This window comes from Nicotiana tabacum, chromosome 4, assembly GCF_000715075.1.
Source record: "Nicotiana tabacum cultivar K326 chromosome 4, ASM71507v2, whole genome shotgun sequence".
NCBI lineage: Eukaryota > Viridiplantae > Streptophyta > Magnoliopsida > Solanales > Solanaceae > Nicotiana > Nicotiana tabacum.
In genome coordinates this window covers 75,690,796-75,709,681 of record NC_134083.1, presented here as the reverse complement: position 1 = coordinate 75,709,681, position 18,886 = coordinate 75,690,796, and the positions used below count along the sequence as shown (strand labels likewise).

The following is an 18,886-nucleotide window of genomic DNA, read 5'->3' as shown; positions in this document are numbered from 1 at the left end:
GAGCAACAGGCGATCATTCTAGATCACCTCATGCGACAAGATAAGGTTATGATGGAGTTGAAGCGGGCATTGTCGGGAGCTTCAAATAATGCAAACAGACGAGATTCGATTCCTCCCGGGGTTCCCACGAATCAAACGGCGTAGAGGGTCGATAAAAACACTCCCAGGGGTGAAATTGGCTCTGATGGGGCAAGGGGAACGGATACGGCCTCAACAATGAGAATGATCCTTTCAAGAATGAACTTTTACAGTTTATGAGGGAAGGGAACGCCCACGTGGACCAGATCCCGGGCTCTCCTCCAGTGCTGAAAGGTTCGGACTCGAAAAAGTATACTCAATTTCCATATAAGCCAAGTGCGGCACCAGAGTTAATCCCGAAGCAGTTCAAAATGCCTGAAGTGCCAAAGTATGACGGAATTTCAGACCCCCAAGAGCATACTACCACCAACACAATGGTGGTAAAGGGTAATGATTTAGCTCCTCGTGAAATTGAATCTGTATTGCTTAAGAAATTTGGATAAACCCTCACGAAGGGGGTCTTGACGTGGTATTCAATGTTACCCGAGCATTCCATAGACTCCTTTGAAATGCTTGCAGATTCTTTCATCAAGGCTCATGCCGGGGCTAGAAAAGTACCTGCCCAAAAGGCCGACATATTCAGGATTGCGCACGGAGAGTCCGAACTGCTACGAGAGTTCGTTACCCGATTCCAGAAAGAGAGAATGTTTCTCTCGGTTATTCCGGATGAATGGGCAGCTGAAGCATTCACCAAGGGATTGAATCTGAGGAGTTCAGATGCTTCCCGAAAATTGAAGGAAAGCCTACTAGAGTTTCAAGCAATGACCTGGGCGGATGTTTACAACCAGTATGAATCAAAAATAAGGATCGAAGATGATCAGGTTTATTTTCCATCATCGACCAAAGGACGAGAAAAAGAGAAAAATCAAAGGATGATTATGACGCGGACAAACGGACTTCAAAGGGCCAGGTTTTTTCCTACGAACAGACTGAAGGCCGCAGCAGAGGTTTTCGGACAGTGGACAGCTTCGCTGTTGACAAGAGGACTGATCGCGGTTGGAACAATCGATCACTGCAGGATAAAGAAGTGTTAGGATTGCGGGATCCTTCTTACCCTAAGTTATTGGAATAAACTTCAACGTCAGTATAGTGGAGTTGGTGTCGTCCATGAGAAACATCAAAGAAACACGGTTCCCAAAACCAATGAGATCTGATCCCAACTTGTGGTGTGAATACCATGGGATGAATGGCCACCGGACAGGGGACTGTCGACACCTCCGGGAAGAAGTGGCAACATTATTGAAGAATGGTCACCTCAGAGAATTCTTGAGTCACCAAGCGAAGAACAATTATGGTCGTAACCGGGACAGCGCGAAACCCTCGAAAGCAGGAGATGATCCCCCGCGCCAAATAATCAACATGATCTTCGGAGGGAACGAGATTAACGGGGTTACCTTTTCAGCAGCAAAGAAGATGAAAGTATCAATAACGCATATCATGAGGCTTTGGGAAGACGATATCATTTTTACGGAGGAGGACGCAGACAAATTGCTGCTACCACACAATGACGCACTGGTAATTTCTTTAAATGTGCTAGATTTTAAGATTAAAAGTGTTCTATTGGATCCAAAAAGTTCAGCTAATATCATACAATGGAGAGTATTGGAGCAAGCTAAACTCACCGGAAGCATTATTCCAACCACAAAGCTCCTTGCCGGATTAAACCTCGCAAGTGTGACAACTCGGGGAGGCCATACAGGAGGAATTTTATTACTCACAAATGATGAAGGAGTAATGAAAACAACTCTTTTCGAAGTGGTAGATGGTGATATGGGATACAACATCATTCTGGGAAGGCCATGGTTTCACGAGATAAAAATTGTACCATCAACGTATTACCAATTGCTGAAGTTTCCAACGCCCGAAGGAATTAAGCAGATAAGGGGTGATAAACCGACAACAAGGGAGATGAATGCAATTTTGGTCTCCAGCAGCAAAGGAATGGACCACGTGGCATAGATATTACAGAGACCGGCACCTACTTCTTAACTAGATGAAGTTAGCCCCAGGGTAGAGGCGTCGGAATATTATCGGGTGCCGAGATATTTCCACGTTCCAAAAGAGACCGATACAACGAAGTTCACAATGGAAGAGCTGGAGCAAGAGACATTGTTCGAAGAATTCCTAGAAAGGAAATTCTACTTGGGGATAGGACTGCTCCCAGAACTCAGGTCCGACTTTTAAAATTCCTTAAATCTAACGTTGATTATTTTGCATGGTCGCATAAGGATATGACAAACATCCTGATAAAGGTAGACATACACAAGTTAAGCTTAGATCCTAGCATACCTCCGGTAAGAAAAACAAATGCCCGATTATTGAAGCCAGGAATAAATTTGTCAAAGAAGAGGTAACCCGCTTACTTAATATTGGTTCGATCCGAAAGGTAAGATATCCAGACTGGCTAGCCAATGTTGTAGTAGTTCCTAAGAGGAATAATAAGTTTTGCATGTGTGTAGATTGTAAAGATCTTAACAAGGCGTGCCCGAAAGATTCGTTCCCACTGCCAAACATTAATCAAATGATTGATGCCACGGCCGGGCACGAGTTAATGAGTTTCCTTGATGCTTATTCTGGGTACAACCAAATTAATATGAACCCGGAGGATCAGGAAAAAACTTTATTTATAACGAATTATGGTATATATTGCTACAATGTGATGCCCTTCGGGTTGAAAAATGCCGAAGCCACTTATCAACGGCTCGTGACCAATATGTTTGAAAATCAAATAGGAAATACTATGGAAGTTTATATAGATGATATGCTTGTTAAGTCTTTAAATATAGGTGATCATCTTATACATCTGCAAGAAACTTTCGACATCCTAAGGAAGCATAATATGAAACATAATCCCGAGAAATGTGCGTTCAGGGTCAGCTCAGGTAAGTTTCTGGGATTTCTGGTATCACAAAGGGGAATTGAGGTAAACCACAATAAGATCAAAGCCATAGAAGATATCCCGGACCAACTATCAAATGTGAAGGAAGTCTAAAGGCTTACGGGGAGATTGGCAGCTTTGAGCAGGTTCATTTCCTGGTCAACAGAAAAGTGTCATCGTTTCTTCGCACTGCTCAAAAAGAAAAATAATTTCGAATGGACCCCGGAGTGCCAAGAGGCTTTGAGGGATTTAAAGAAATACTTGTCAAGCCCTCCATTGCAAAACCAAAAGAAGGTGAAAAGTTGCTGGTTTATCTCGCAGTCTCATAAGTGGCGGTAAATACAGTTTTAGTCCGAGAGAATGAAGGTACGCAATCTCCCATTTATTATGTTAGTAAAATTTTAACGGGAGTAGAAACTCGTTACCCACATTTGGAGCAACTGGCCTTAGCTTTCGTTGTCACCGCTCGAAAGCCGAGGCCCTACTTCCAAGGCCACCTAATAACCGTGGTGACTACTTTCCCTTTGCAGAACATCCTCCATAAACCTGAGCTCTTGGGTATATTGGCCAAATGGGCCGTCGAAATGAGTGAATTCGACATAGAATATAAACCAAGGACTGCAATTAAGTCGCAAGTCCTTGCTGACTTCGTGGCTGATTTCAGTCCGGGATTATTTCCTCTGGCAACCAAGAAGGCAGTAATGGTGTCAGAATCAACATCAAGGGTTTGGACCTTATTTACGGACGGAGCTTCCAACGTAAAAGGGTCCGGGCTCAGTATAGTCTTAACCACGACTTCGGGGGAAACCCTAAGGCAAGCCATCAGGACGGTCCATTTAACTAAAACCAAAGCAAAGTATGAAGCTTTGATTGCAGGGCTCGAATTAGCCCGGGGACTTGACTCTGAGGTCATTGAAATCAAATGTTACTCACAGCTGGTGGTAAATCAGGTCTACGGGATCTTCGAGACCAAAGAGGAGCGCATGCAACAATACGTGGTAAAGGTTCGGGCTCTGTTGGCGTGATTCCGGGAATGGTCGATTACTCATATCCCAAGGGAAGATAATGCAGAAGCAAACGCATTGGAAAACCTTGGATCATCGACGAAAATAAAGGGATTGGAGTCCGGGACGGTAGTACAACTGATGAACTCAGTTCTGGATACAAATGGTTACTATGAGGTAAATTCGACTAGTCTGTACTGGGACTGGAGGAATGAAATCATCCATTATCTCGAACACGGGAAGCTACCTGAAGACCCCAAACTATCCCGGGCGATGCGCGCCAAAGCAACGCGATATAGCTTCAAGAGAGGCCAATTGTATAGAAAATCTTTTCAAGGCCCGCTGGCCCGATGCTTAGGGGCATCCGAAGCTAACTATGTCATGAGAGAGGTTCACGAAGGGATATGCGGCAACCACTCGGGCGCAGATTCCTTAGTGTTGAAGTTGGTAAGGGCATGATATTATTGGCCCCGCATGGAACAATACGCCAAGGGTTCGGAGAGTGCCAGTCAAGCTTCTAAGCCTTCCACTACACTTGTCCCCCAGGCACCAGAGACATCAGTTCAGGACATCCCAGATGATGGCCGAGGGGGAGATGCTACAGTTGCCGGCCTTGAGCGATCAAAGAAGAAAGAGGTGTGGGAGGACCGGTTCGTCAGTTTGGCTGCCTTTTCTAGCTTTCTTGAGTGGTGTCCAGTGAGGTCGCTCACTCTTGAGCGACAGTTCCAGTTGAGAGATCTAGAAAAGTACAACCTTGCAGTTTTGAGGCAGTTTTAAGAGCGCAAGGGTGGATGTGGTTCAACCAGAGCGTGGTGGATGCGAAGGATTACCTTGTCCAGGAGTTTTACGCCAATGTGGCACATATCAATAAAGGGACAAAGGTGACTAAAGTGAGGAACCTCAAGATGCGTTTTGACCAGCACACATTGAACACCTATTTGGGGTTTGAGGATGTCGAGCCCACATAGTACTTAGAAAAATTTGCACTTGGGGATGCAGCTCGCTCGTGGCTAGCTGAGATTCTTGCAGCTCCTGGGCCACCACCACCATAGATCACAGCATGTGTGTCTATTCATAGAAACACTCTGAGTTTTAAGTCAAAGAGGTGGCAGACCTTTGTATGCAGCTGACTAGACCCATCCCCGAATGAGACATATCTTCCGCTCCCGCGAGTAGTTCTAGTTTCTTCCATCATGGCCGGGTACTCCATCAATGTGGGTGTCGTGATGTCAGCCAACATCTCCGTGGTCACCAGGCAAGCTGACATATCCTACCTGTATCCCAACACCATTACAGAGTATCTTACGGATGCAAGGGTGGAACTGAGAGATTTTGGTATGAAGGTGCGGGCGAAGAAGCCCTTCTCGTGGTACTCGTTGATGGATGCACACAACCCTAAGAGAAAGGGTCAGATGTCTACCACCACAGGCCAGTCTGATGAGCCATCGATAGTAGCTGCAGAGGCAATTGACATTCCTTCCACTTCAGCCGAGCCTTTAGCTAGTGTAGCAGCTATGCCTCCACCTCCAGCCTCAGTGCCTTCAGCAGCCACTATTACAGATTTCACCTTGGCTTTGAAGCTTGTGTCGATGCCTACTACTCCACTCTCTGCATTGCGAGTCTCCCAGACATTGGCGAGCCTCAACAACTGGATGCCTCCATTCCGGCACCTCAGATGCCCCCAACAGTGGAAGAAACATTGAAGAAGCTCCTAGAGAACCAAAACACGATTATGGCTATATTGGTGCAGCATGGGTCAGCGATAGAAGAGCTGGGCAAGGCAGTGAAAAAGATGAGAAAGTCTCAGGCCTCCAAGAAGTCAGTGGACAAGCTCAGGAGACAGGTTACCAAGCTTCCATCAACCGGAGACATTCCCTATGACATGCTGATTGACCCAGACCATCCAGGCCCAGATCCTGTAGCACCTTCAGCACCAGCTGGCCAGTCTGAGGAGCCAGACCTTGCTGCTGACACTGCCGAGGCAGTGCGTCAGATGTTCACCAACCCAGTCACTCCCATAGTTGAGGATGATAAGATCCAGTTGGATGAGACTGAGGTCGGTGACGCTACTGTGGACACAGAGATGACCAAGGAGCCATAAGGAGTTTTCTTCATTCTTACCCTTCCTTTACTCTTATTTAAGCATTGGGGACAATACTTATTTTTATTTGGGGGTGTGGAGTTAATTTGATATTTGATGATTCTGAAACAATTGGTTTGTAATAACTGACAATATTTTCTTCTTTTTCCTTATTTTGTATATATTCTCTCTTTTTCTTCTCTCATTATGTATATATCTTCTCTCATTATGTATATTTGTATTGCTTTCGATAGTTTTTGCTTGTAGCTTCTTTATGTTTGTTTCTCTTACTAGTTAGTGTTTAATTTAGTAGCTTCTTTTCTATTTAGTAACTTCTTTTTGAATTAGTAGTTTCTTTTTATGTTTTAATGGATAATAAGCCTTTGGTTTTCTTAATGCCACGATTATTTTCAAAGGTAGTTTTTGTGTGAACTGGGTGACTCTTCCCAACGATGGATGGCGTGATAACTTTCTTAAGGGACTGAGTCCATTTTTTGTGTTTAGGTAATTATCGTAGTAGTAGTAGTAGTAGTAGTAGTAGTAGTAGTAGTAGTAGTAGTAGTAGTAGTAGTAGTAGTAGTAGTAGTAGTAGTAGTAGTAGTAATTAAGTCATGCTCGAAGAGTCAGACATGCTTCACTCGAAGAGTCATGCTCGAAGAGTCATTACGGGTCATTACGGACCGCACAAGAGTTCGATTGTGCGGCTGCAGAATAAGTGCCTTGCGGCCGCAGAAGACCAGATTGTGGCCGCAGTGATAAATCTGCGGACCGCAAAAATATTGCCTCGCGGCCGCAGTTGAGAATTGTGCAGCCGCAGAATCCCAGCTCCAGTAAGATGAAGAATTGTGCGTACCGTACATGAAATTGTGCAGCCGCAGAACCTCCCGAAGGGCATTTTTGTCCGAAATTTTTAGCCTTGTATAAATAGACTAGTTTCACAAAATTAGGTTAACTTTTGACATCAGCAAGTCCTGTAGAAGTTTTCTATATTTTGAAATATTTTACTATAGATTTTATCATTTTAACTTTACAATATGAGTTTAATTAGTATTTCTTCTTCTACTTCTTCAATTTCAAGCATGAGTAGCTAGATTTTTACTAAGGTTGTGACCCAACCCTAGTGTGTAAACCTTATAGGTATCTAGTTTAGTGCTTGTTTATGATTGTGTATTTATTATTTAGCTTTATTCATGCTTTAATTTGTGGAATTAATGGTTGCAAACATTAGTTCATGCCTAATTGACTTAGTCTCTACTTGAGAAAGAGAGACTTAGTTTAGGAAAACTTGGCTAACAAGAAATTGGGTCAATCGAGAGATTGATTAACCCAATTAAAGGGTTCAATCTAGAGATAGTAATAACCCTACTTGAGCTCTTATCAACTGTTTTGTGTGATACCTATTTGGACTTGAGAAAACCAAATTGGGCAAAATCACTCCTTGACCGAGAGGTATTGAGTGGGTAATTGAGAGTAGATAGCTATAATATACCCCAATCAACAAAACAAGCATTAAGGTTTATATCCCATTAGGCGAACACCTAGGCGATGGTCATAACCCTAGCCTTTTTACAAATTTAAAAAATAACAAAAACAATTATCCTAGTCTTATTCTTTTACTTTACAATCTTTAGTTTTAAAATAGAAATAGAAACAACACCAATTTGTGAAAGTGCAAACTAAGATAGTTCAAATCCACGCATTAGAATATATACTCCTAGCTCTCATCTAGCTCCCTGTGAATTCGATCCCGACTCTTCATTGAGTTACTATAATTGCAAGCGACCGTGTCATACCTTATTTTGAGGCGTGCATTGCGTGATAGGTTAGAGAGACATGCGTATAATCAACTGTCAGAAGCCTTCTGAGGGAATTATAGTAATTCCCGCCAAAAGAATGTTTCTACTAATTTTTCGTTAACACAAAGTTATGTCACCGGAAAGCAGAAGGACTACTGTATAGGGTAAAATATGCTATAACACGTGGCCATCCAAAAAAGGGGACACGTGGAACCCACGACGGGGGGATGGCCAAAGACCAAAGGCAGCTGTTTTATTTGTCACCAGAAAGAATAACGCTCATAAAGATGTGATAAATGCTATTCTCCCGGTAGCATTTAATAGAGAATATTTCCTGGTATTAAGAGCAATTACCCGTTACAGGAAATTTGGCATTTATGTTCACCGTTACATCTTCGTCAATGCCCCTCATAATTGACATTAAAGAAGGGCACGATCATAGGACTTCCTTCATAGCTATAAATAGTGAGCTCAGTCGTCATTGTAAATGACATGAATTTTTTGGCAAACTTATACTACATTCTATACAAAGCTCAATACAATCTTATCTTCTTATTTTTTGATTTCGATGTTGTTGTGCCCGGATATCCTGTTCCCGGAACTGTTGCTTCTGTTGTTTCGTCTATATCCTAAGGCTAAGTATTGCATATTTTTGTCTAATTCATCTGTTATTTCAGGATCAAATTAATTCATTTGTCTATAAACCACGTATAAATTCAATTGTACCGTTTTACGGGTAAACACATATACTGGTGGAACGTAGCAGACATCTCGTGGAATTAGTCGAGGTACGTGCAAGTTGACCAAACCATCACGGTTAATAAGAAAATATTATATATATGTATATGTATATGTGTGTGTGTGTGTGTGTGTTATTCATATAAGATTTGGATACTATGTCTTATAAGTAAGCTCGTTTAGCCTTTGAAAATCAGGTGCTTTTAGATTTCAACTTCTAAATTGATTTTTTTAAACCAAATTGAAGGAAAATGTTTCAGCTATTTATGTGCGCTAATAATTGTAGCTGGAAGGATAATGTAAGTAGATCAAAGGTAACACATTTTGTTTACATCATCTCATATCAAATAATTTTATTTTATTTTATTTTATTTTATTAATTACAAATTAAAGTGACAATGCAGTGTGTAAACACCGGGCTACTCCGCTATTACCTAGCTTTCACTTGGCAGTTGGCACTTTTCTTCTTCTATGGATTTGCAAACTTTTTTTTCATAATTAAAAGTTTTAATTTTAACTTGTTAATTTTTCTTATATATATACGTCTGTCTGCTTTTATTTTGGATATTCATCTTATGCATATCATAGCTAATTTATTGAGATTTCTCTTGCGCTTTTAAAGACAAATATATCTTAAAAGATCAGAATTCTCTTGTACTCTTTCGCATATTTTCTTTATTGTTACTGATCATGCAAAATCCTAAATGACCGAGGCCAAAAGGTGTTAATATAAGTTCATCTGCCATCTCATCTTGTGAACCCTCCAATTCCTCTTTCTCCCATTCCTTTCTTTTTGTTGTTTCCTTCCATTCCTTTTTTCTGTTACTATTGATGCAGGCTATGTTGGCCCTATATTTACGGTACAATCATGGCTCAATAAGAGCTTTTTGGCTCTTTGGAAACGTGATGTAAATGATAAAAGGTAAAAAAAAAATTCACTTAAAAGTAAGTGATCTGATTAAGTTAATCTTGATTCCACCTTTCTTCAACACGAGTAGATCTCATCTTTGAGTAAGTTCACCATCCGAATCATATCTTGTAGTATACGATAGAAATAGTTGACAACTTTCTCAAGTAGTGCATTTGCTTGTTCTAAGTATTTTATTCAAAGGAAATTACTTAAGCTACAATTGAGGGTATAATTAATACAAATAAATGACATACTCATTTATCTCTACCGTTGTCTTTTTTGAACCCAAATCTCTTCATGTTATAGTACTGTACAAATAAGTTAAAGTTTGGACAAATCTCGGTGAAAAAAAAAACTAATTTTAAAAATTAATTTAGATGTTAAGTCATTTTCTTAACACTCCCTCTCCCTGATACAAAAAGTAAAAGAAAAAAGAAAAATGAAATTATGTGATAAAGTATTATTCGGTAATCTTAATTCTAAATTCTGATTTATCTAGGTAAGGAAAAAACTAGAATTAGAAAAGATAGCACATAAAAATTTAGAATGATTTTTTGGACGATGGTCGCTTAATTAAGGAATATTTTGCTTTTTAATTGTTCGACCACAATTTAGTGGTGTTAGTTTTGATTACAAAAATAGAATACAATAGGACTTAATAAAGCTTTCATCTTTATTCGTACTTAGCCACAAACAATTTACGCTTATAATCTCGTATATTTCACTTCTCCGGCCTCGTCTTTTTTGCAGAAAGCCGCTCTACGGAGGGGATGATGTGTGACAAACTGATGTTAAAACCATACTAATAACTTAGAACAGTAAATCCATTTAGAGGTTGCAATTCACTTAGTACCATCTAAGGGTGTTTAAGGAGCGGGTTGGGACGGGCTGGACACAAAAAAAAAAAAGTCCATCCGTTTAATGTTGCGGACTGTTAGCGGGCTGTACTTTTTCGGGGTTTTTTTGTCTGTCCGGGTTCGGGCTGTTAGCGGGCCGTGGAATTTTATTTTTTTTTAAAGTAAATTTTATTTTTTTTATTCAATGTTATTGATACTTAAGTGTTTGAAAACTTGTAAGGCTTAGAATTAAACTTTGAAGTTTAAAGTTTTAAATTTGAAATTTGAATTTTATAATTTTAAAATTAAAATTTGAAAGTAAGTGGCTACAAAAAATTATTTAATAAGACCAATAGGCAATATGTAAGGATCAAGCTCCGAAGATTTTCATTTGATATTTTTATTGAATAATATATAATACTTCAAATTAAGTTGCAAGTTCTTTTTTGATTTTGTTATTTTTGAACTTGCAAATTAAAAGTTTACAACAATTATAAAAAAATAAAAGAAATAGTACATCACATGCTTTGCATCATTTTTGTAAGTTCATCCATGTCAACATGAGGTTCTTGGTTTCCGGCATTGGTTGAATCAGCACCATAAACTATTATATCTCCAATTTATTGGTCCTCCGCTTCATCTACCTCGTCACGTCCTTGATTTCGTCGTTATGATCTTATCCAATCTCTGAAGCACACTAGAATTTTCAAAGCGTTGCTACCCAATAAATGACGGGTATCTCCTAGTTGTTGCCTTGCTTGGCTAAATGCACTCTCTGATGCGACTGTTGAAATCGGTACATTTAACACGTCTCGAGCCATGGCCGAAAGAACAGGAAATTTATTTGAGTTGCTCCTCCACCAACCCAGTGGTAGAAATTCCTTTGTGCGGGGCTCTGCTGACTTTTGCAAGTAGAATTGAAGTTCATCAATATTCCTACTACTGGTTTGTTGATGCTCCCCTAGTGTAGACCAAATCAAATAATCTTCAACACCATCATTATCATCCAAAGCACTGGTCCCAGATGTTGAAACTGAACTTGAAGGAATATTTGCATCTACAGCAAAAGAAGTATCAACAATATTAGCATAATAATTATATAATGTTTCTAAATGTTTGTGTAGATCATAAATATAAGTGTCAATATCAGGAGTTTCAGTTGGTCCGTTAATTTTTTTTATTTTTTTATTTTTTTTTAAAATGTTAAAAAACGGGCTGAACCGGGCTGTAACCCGTTAACAACCCGTTAACGGGTTAACAGGCTTAGCGGGTTTCGGTACATCGGTATCAAAAAATTATTCGTTTAAAATTCGCTCCCGGCCCAATCCCTCCCAGCCCTCCCAGCCCGCCCACGTTACCGTACCAGGCTGAATCGGGCTATAAACAAGTCGGTCCGGCCCGATTAACATGTGTAGTACCATCATACCTTGACTATGTAAGAGAATAGGCGGAATTTAATTCACGCTAATCTCCATTTCTTAAATGATCATAGTATATTTTTTCAACAGGACAAAACTCCAAACTCTATCCCACGTGCGATCCTATCTACACTAAAAGTTAGTACTACATAAAAAGCCCTTCGTAAACAAAGACAGCTGATTCAATTTCAATATTAGGATATAATTATGATGTTAACTAAAATCAAATGTTCCAAAATCTAAAGCATACTCCACTTAATTTGTCTCATTAAATTTCATTGTTTATCAATCAATCAGGTTCTCTTTAACAGCTAGTGGCCCCCAAAAGTCTGAAACCCCACATGCCTTGGTCGCAATCTAAATATTCTTTTGTCTATGTTTTTGTACGGCGCAAATTCCTAACTTCTTAAGGGACATTTTCGTAAATATAATATCCGTCCGCGGCGATATTATCCGCTTTAACCAATCAACTAATCGTCCCCACAAAGTACTCAACAAATTGCTTCCCACTAATCTCCACGAAATTCCAATCTTACCCCTCCTACTTTACCCTTCTTGACTCTCTTCATCTCTTTCCCCTAATAATAACCTTACCTCTGCATATTTTATCCTCCATCTTTATCACTGTTTTTTCAAAGCTTACAACTTTTTTCCTTTGGGTTGCTAGATTCAAGCGAAAAATGAGCCGTTTCAGGAGATTTGATCTTATTGAGTACTCTCCTTCTCCTTCTCCTTCTTTCTTCCTCAAAGAATCCTCATTTCTCAGCCCCAAAACCCTACTCCTAAACCCCTCATTCCACATTGAAGATGAGCTTGACTCCACTCTCGATCTCCTTTGCCCTAACACTTTCACACCCACTACACTCCTCGAGCTCACCTCCCCCTTTGACGACTTTGATACCATCACTGATCTGATCCAAATCGAAAGAACCCCTTTTTACACCTTCACTCGCCGGGTTCATCGCCGGGTCGGACTCGGTACTGAGTTACAGAGTCTGTCTGACCGAGTCTCTGAACTCGAGCGGCTGTTCATTGAGGAGAAGAAGAAGAAGAAGAGCAAGAAAGTTGGTGAGAGGAAGTACACGTGGGCGGCCGAGATCAAGAGCCCCGAGAAGGACGGGGTTGATCGGAAGTACAAGTGGATTGCTGAGGTCAAAGATGGTAAAAAGAAGGGTGATTTGGATAAAAGTTACAAATTTACTGCTGAGATCAAAGGGAAGAATGAGGATTCACGTACGTACACTTTCAAAGCATCAAATGCCGGCGGAGATGATTCTGAGATTGAGAAAAAAGAGAAGAAAGATAAGAAGAAGAAATGTGAGAGTGGTAAATCTGTGGGTTCTGCACGTTTAGTTGAGATTGAAGAGCCATCTGATCACGGGGCACTCGTCTTAAGACAGGTTAACTTTTGATTATTATTACTCATTTCTCCCTTCGGCCCATTTTATGTAATGTTGTTTGATTAGAAGTTTAAGAAAGAAAGAATGAAAAAAAAATTGAAACATCTGATCTAATCAACTCTTAGATATTTGTGTGGCTATAATAAATTGTTTTTAAATATATAAAGGTATCATTTTTTTGAGACAGATTAAAAAGTAAAGTGCATCACATAAATTGGGGCACATGGAGTATCAAGATTTTGTTGATCAATGAGGGCTCTTTACATTTTTTTTGGTGGATATTTGTGTTTTTATTTTTACTCTTTTGTGATGTGTAGGTATTTGCGAAGAGGGTGGAGAAGAGAAGGGGGAAGAGGAAGGAGATATCACCACAAGATGCAGCATTAGCTATTCAAATGAGCTTCAGGGCTTACTTGATTAGGAGGTCGCAAGCACTGCGTGCTCTGAGGGAACTGGCCATCGCCAAGACTAAGTTGAAGGAGCTAAGGGCTCTATTCAACAACTTCACTTACCGACGTCGTGTTACCCGTGATGCTGAGGAGCGCCAGAGGTTCTCTGAGAAGATTATTGTGCTGCTTCTCACTGTTGATGCCATTGAGGTATACATATTTCGTGTTATCTTTCCTGTAGTCGGACTTCTCATTAAACGTTTATACTGGTTCATTATATTTTATGTCGCGGCGTTTGACTTGATACTAAATTAAAGATGTTGATTTGAGTTAGTTTGTTACATTAGTGACTGGAAGAAATTATGGAAGTAATAGTTGAAAAGTTAGTCTGATAGAAAACATCACTTCAAATTTTATAATTTGAATAGTTAGATGTATTTGGATTTTTGAAAGCTCTGAAAATTTTATGAAATAATGATGTTAATTGAGTCGTGTCAAACATTTTGGAACGTCTCAAAATGAAAAGAAATCAGTAAATTGGAGTGGATAGAGTACTAGAATTCTGCAACTTTCAAGTGGTTACTTTTGTTGGTGAAGTATCATTTATCAATGATTGGTTCTATAGTTCTCAGATGTTTATCAGTTGTTGCATGGTCTGATCCCCGAAAGTGGCCTTTCAACTTCCCTGTTTTTAGTGGTTCTCCATTTCCTTTTCTTATTTGTTTTTCAGCTTTGTTGGATTTGGGGGTTTTGGATGGTTTTCAGTAGAAATAGTTTATAAATAAGAGGCATTATATAGGAATTCCGGGTCTGACTTTGGATCAACATAAACACGACCTTTGGTACATTTACTTTTTTAGACCAGTTTGTGCTTCTAGTTTGGTTATTTATTTTCCGTTTAGATTTTGGTGGTAACCTCAGAATGTACATTTTTGCTTTATCTGACTAGATAGGCAATGGTAACAAATTAAATAAGGATGCAGCTGATTTATTACTATGCTGCCGTCTTTCCTGAAATTGAAGCCGGGAAACAAGAATTTGCTGACCTCTCAGCTAGTTGTTCTGTAGCTTCCTCACATCTTATGTTGGGTCTGTATTTTGGTAGATGAGCATGAAATGATACCTACTGCAGCCAGAAATGTTATCATCCACTATATTTATTCTCTCTACAAAATCCATACGGATTATGTTGACGACATCAATTGTCTGCATATAATGAGATCACATATTCTCCATATTTGCAATGTGTTATGCAGATCTTTGGCTCTCAACCATTTTTAGTGTTCTTGCTTTTATTCCAAAAATGCATTTATCGTTCTCTTTTCCTTCTGTATTAGGGTGCTGATGTAATGGTCCGATCTGCAAAGAAGACGATGGTGGATGAGCTAGAAGCAATGCTTGATGTTATCGACCCCCAACCTGGCGGGAGGCCTATATCGGTTGCTAGGAGGAGAACATTTGATATGCCTGATGGTGCCATTCAGAAGGAACTTGCAGCTGGTGTTGCTCAAGTTGTTCAAATGCTTGACGAGTCCAATGCTGCTGAATCCTTTGAAGCATGCTTATGAGTCTACTATGACGTGAGATTCCACTGGTCTTTGGGGTTGCTGGTGTTGTATGTTCTAAGTAGGACTGACGACGGTGTGAAACTACTACTACTACTACTGTTGTTACCTTTCTTTTATTCTGGATAATGGAGATTAGAGCTAGTATGTCATCTTCCTTTTCCATTTTCTGGTATGAAGTTTTCACTTGGCTTAACTCTTCCCACTTGTAGGGATATTGTTGATGCATAAATGATCATATCAAGTGTTATGCTTGATATTTCCTTTGTAATCCACATGCATCTCAATATCTTGTGCTCCGACAATGTGCACTAGCATTTCGTTGTGTTATTAATAATGTGTGAAACATGAATCGTGATTTCTATTTGGCCTTGACTTTTTGAAGCTTCTATGCCAACTGCTAATGTCAGCGCGGTTGCCTTCAGCTTAGCTATAAGTTGTAAGCAAATGATTGGGCTGTGAAAATGGCTAATTGGTATGGCTATAAGCTTTTAGACAGGCAATATAACTGTTGGTTAGAAGTGAAAATACATTATTTTGTGAGTTGGCGACTTGGTGTTGCATGTGCAGAAAACATAAGAAGGATATGAATCACCTTTTATTGCACTGTAATTTTGTATCATAATTTGGTCTCCTTTTCTTCTGGTAAATAGCACATTGGTTGAGGAAATGGTCTGAAGCGGATGTAGAAATTCTACAAACACTATTTGCTGAATTTGCTTATAATTTTCATTGTGCATATACTTCTACTAGTTTTTTGCCTTTTGAACAAGTGAGGGAAGTTATTGCCCTCCTTGGTAGAAAATGATTTCCTGATAAAATATTTCTGGCAATCAATTACCAATAAATTACTTATTTTTCGGAAAATTATTCAACTCCATAATCTAATTCAGGATTTGTTAACTGGTGTGCTATAATGTTGTTTATATTTGAGCAAAATTCATTACTAGCCATTTGGTAAAAACTAATATCATCCGCTAGCCATAAATTATAATATGCCCTTTATAGTCCAGAACCAATTCTAATGGCTAGCCATTAAAATTAACAAACCCAACTGACATGATAATTTTGTAACATATACTGTTCAGTAACCAATAAGTGTCTCTCAATGAAGTCATATCGAATTTAGAGTTCAGGTTTCAAATCTAAACATTTCTTGCTCAACAATGATGACGGCTAAAAGGACCAAAAAACTATATTATCTGCTAACTTATAACCAGATTTACCACAAACTGTTGAGCGTCAGGCCATGACTGTCTGGAGAAGCGTTTGATGGCAACTATCCAGTTGCTCCGAAGCTTATAGAAATAAATATGGCAAAAGAAAAGGATAAATCTTGTCTAAAAATCAGTGAATGGAAAAAGAAGCAGCATGACAAGTTGACAAACAATGACTATTCCACAAGAATCATGCATTCAAAAAATATACAATTTTGATACAACAAAGCTAGAATCTTTCAAATATTTTACTATACTATAGTTCATGTGCACACTAGTACAAAATGTATATATATTTTTTACACATCGTAGTCATTCAATATACAAAAAAGACTGTCACTATACAAAAAATATACAAATAGACTGCCACTATACAAAATAGACTGTCACTATACAATTTATATACTAAATAGACTGTCACTATACAAAAAATATACAAAATAGATGTCACTATCAAAAAATATACAAAATAAATTGTCAATATACAAAAAATATACAAAATAGATGTCACTATACAAAATATGTACAAAAGACTGTCACTATACAAAAAATATACAAAATAGATGTCACTATACAAAATAGACCGTCACTGTACAATTTATATACAATAGACTGTCACTATACAAAACATATACTAAATAGACTGTCACTATATAAAACATATACAAAATAGACTATCACTATATAAAAAATATACAAAATAAACTGTCACTATACAAAAAATATACAAAATAGACATTTTGGGCTATTAGATGTAATATGTTTGGGCCGGATGGCCATTTCGTGTCAATGAGAAAAAACATGGGGTATTAAAATTTTGAGAGGCCATAGAGAGTCATTTTCTCTTTATATTTCCTTGTAGCTTGGTCAAGAGTCTCAGACCAGCTAACTGCACACAGCCAAGGCCCAAGCCATTGTCTTACAATTCGGTAGTTGCAAATTAGCCGCGCATTCAAAACTAATTCAGATGTAGCCACTTTTTAGGCAGAAATAATATTTGGACAAAACTATCCCCACTCAAAAATATCCAGAAGAGATCACCCGATTCCACGACCTAATAGGGAACGACACCAACCATATGTCAGGGCGGACGCCACTCCCTCCCTCCGCTATGAAGAAGGTCCGCCCAGACCAAAGACAGGGACTCATCGGAACGAAAGAAGTATGCCTCATTTATTATCTACTCACAATTTTTGTGAATCGCCTACAGAAATAGTCTACACCCTTGAGAAACTCGGAACAAAAGTGAAGTGGCCGCCAAAGTTGAGATCAGACCCGAACACCAGAAAGTCTGACGCCCTCTGTGAGTTCCACCAGGAACGCAGGCACAAAACAGAAGATTGCATCGCCCTTGGACAGGAAGCCATAAATATGTTACAGCAAGGGCACCTCAAAGAATTGTTAAGCAACAAAGGGAGGACCAACTTCACTAGAGGACGTGAACATCATGGGCCGCCAAAGCCACCATCCCCAGCTCTTACCATCAACATGATCATCGGCGGCAACGATGATGCCTCTGTCAACGGCACAAATTTCACCACCACTCACAAACTCAAGCGGTCGATCACCCGCGAACGGCATGATGGACTCGAAGAGAGTATCATCTTAGACGAGTCAGATGCCGACGATTTGACTTTCCCTCATAATGATTCCCTTGTTATTACTTTATGCATTTTAGATACTAATGTCAAACGCATCATGGTGGACGATGGAAGTGGTATAAGCATTATCCATCCCTGAGTCCTTACCCAAATGAGGCTCGAGGATAAAATAGTGTTGCGTTGCATCACGCTAACCGATTTTAATAATGCAGTTGAGCGAACGTCCAGGGAAATTACACTACTCGTCTTGGCCGGCGGCATAAATCAAGAGACAACATTCCACGTTATGGACCAGGCCACCACATACAATGCCATAGTGGGTCGACCATGGATACATCCCATGAGAGCCATCAACTCCAGCCTATACCAAGTGATCAAATTCCCAACACCATGAGGGATATTCAATATACGCGGAGAGAAGTGCACATCCCGGGAATGCTACTGCATTGCCTTAGACAGCACGGCTACCCAACAAAGAAAAGTTAAAGAAAAAAAGGTATAGCAATCAACAGGGTCGAGGTCGGAGCAAGATGTGATCGAGGATGTCATCGAGGATCCCGACACGATCGAAGCCACAGTATCGACCATAGAAAACCTCGACCCCGTTCAATTGGACCTCAACGATCATAGCAAGAAGGCCTATATCGGCTGCAAACTTCGGGAACCATGTAAATTCCGTCAATTCTTAACAGCTAACACAGACTTGTTTGCTTTCAACCATGCAGATATGCCAGGTATCCCAAAGGAAATTGCCACGCACAAATTAAAGGTCAACCCATTCCACCCCTAGTGAGACAGGTCAGGCGTAAATTCAAACCCGCTATCAACGATGCAGTCCGCGAGGAGATGGAAAAACTGTTAGAAAACGGTTCCATCAGGGAGTCGAAGTAATCCAAGTGGGTTGCCAACATAGTGATGGTCAAAAAGAAAAATGGGAAATGGTGGATGTGCGTGGATTTCACAGATTTGAACAAAG

General features: G+C 39.6%; 2 protein-coding genes across 2 annotated transcripts; both read left to right on the top strand.

The window, feature by feature from the left end:
* Positions 1-12,318: 12,318 nt before the first annotated feature.
* Positions 12,319-15,452, top strand: LOC107828980 (BAG family molecular chaperone regulator 7). The gene is made up of 3 exons (XM_016656387.2): positions 12,319-13,138; positions 13,456-13,737; positions 14,865-15,452. The coding sequence occupies exons 1-3, from the start codon at positions 12,419-12,421 to the stop codon at positions 15,093-15,095; spliced, it is 1,233 nt and encodes a 410-aa protein (XP_016511873.1). The 5' UTR covers positions 12,319-12,418; the 3' UTR covers positions 15,096-15,452.
* Positions 15,453-17,473: 2,021 nt separating this feature from the next.
* Positions 17,474-18,049, top strand: LOC142179988 (uncharacterized). Its single transcript, XM_075250904.1, has one exon. The coding sequence runs from the start codon at positions 17,474-17,476 to the stop codon at positions 18,047-18,049; it is 576 nt and encodes a 191-aa protein (XP_075107005.1).
* The last annotated feature ends 837 nt before the right edge of the window (positions 18,050-18,886 follow it).

Excerpts from the sequence above, each read along its gene's own strand:
- LOC142179988 (XM_075250904.1), top strand. The coding sequence starts at position 17,474 with ATGCCTCATTTATTATCTACTCACAATTTTTGTGAATCGCCTACAGAA.
- LOC107828980 (XM_016656387.2), top strand. The coding sequence starts at position 12,419 with ATGAGCCGTTTCAGGAGATTTGATCTTATTGAGTACTCTCCTTCTCCT. Across the intron at positions 13,139-13,455 it reads GGGCACTCGTCTTAAGACAG|GTATTTGCGAAGAGGGTGGA; the intron begins GTTAACTTTTGA and ends TGTGATGTGTAG. Across the intron at positions 13,738-14,864 it reads TCACTGTTGATGCCATTGAG|GGTGCTGATGTAATGGTCCG; the intron begins GTATACATATTT and ends CTTCTGTATTAG.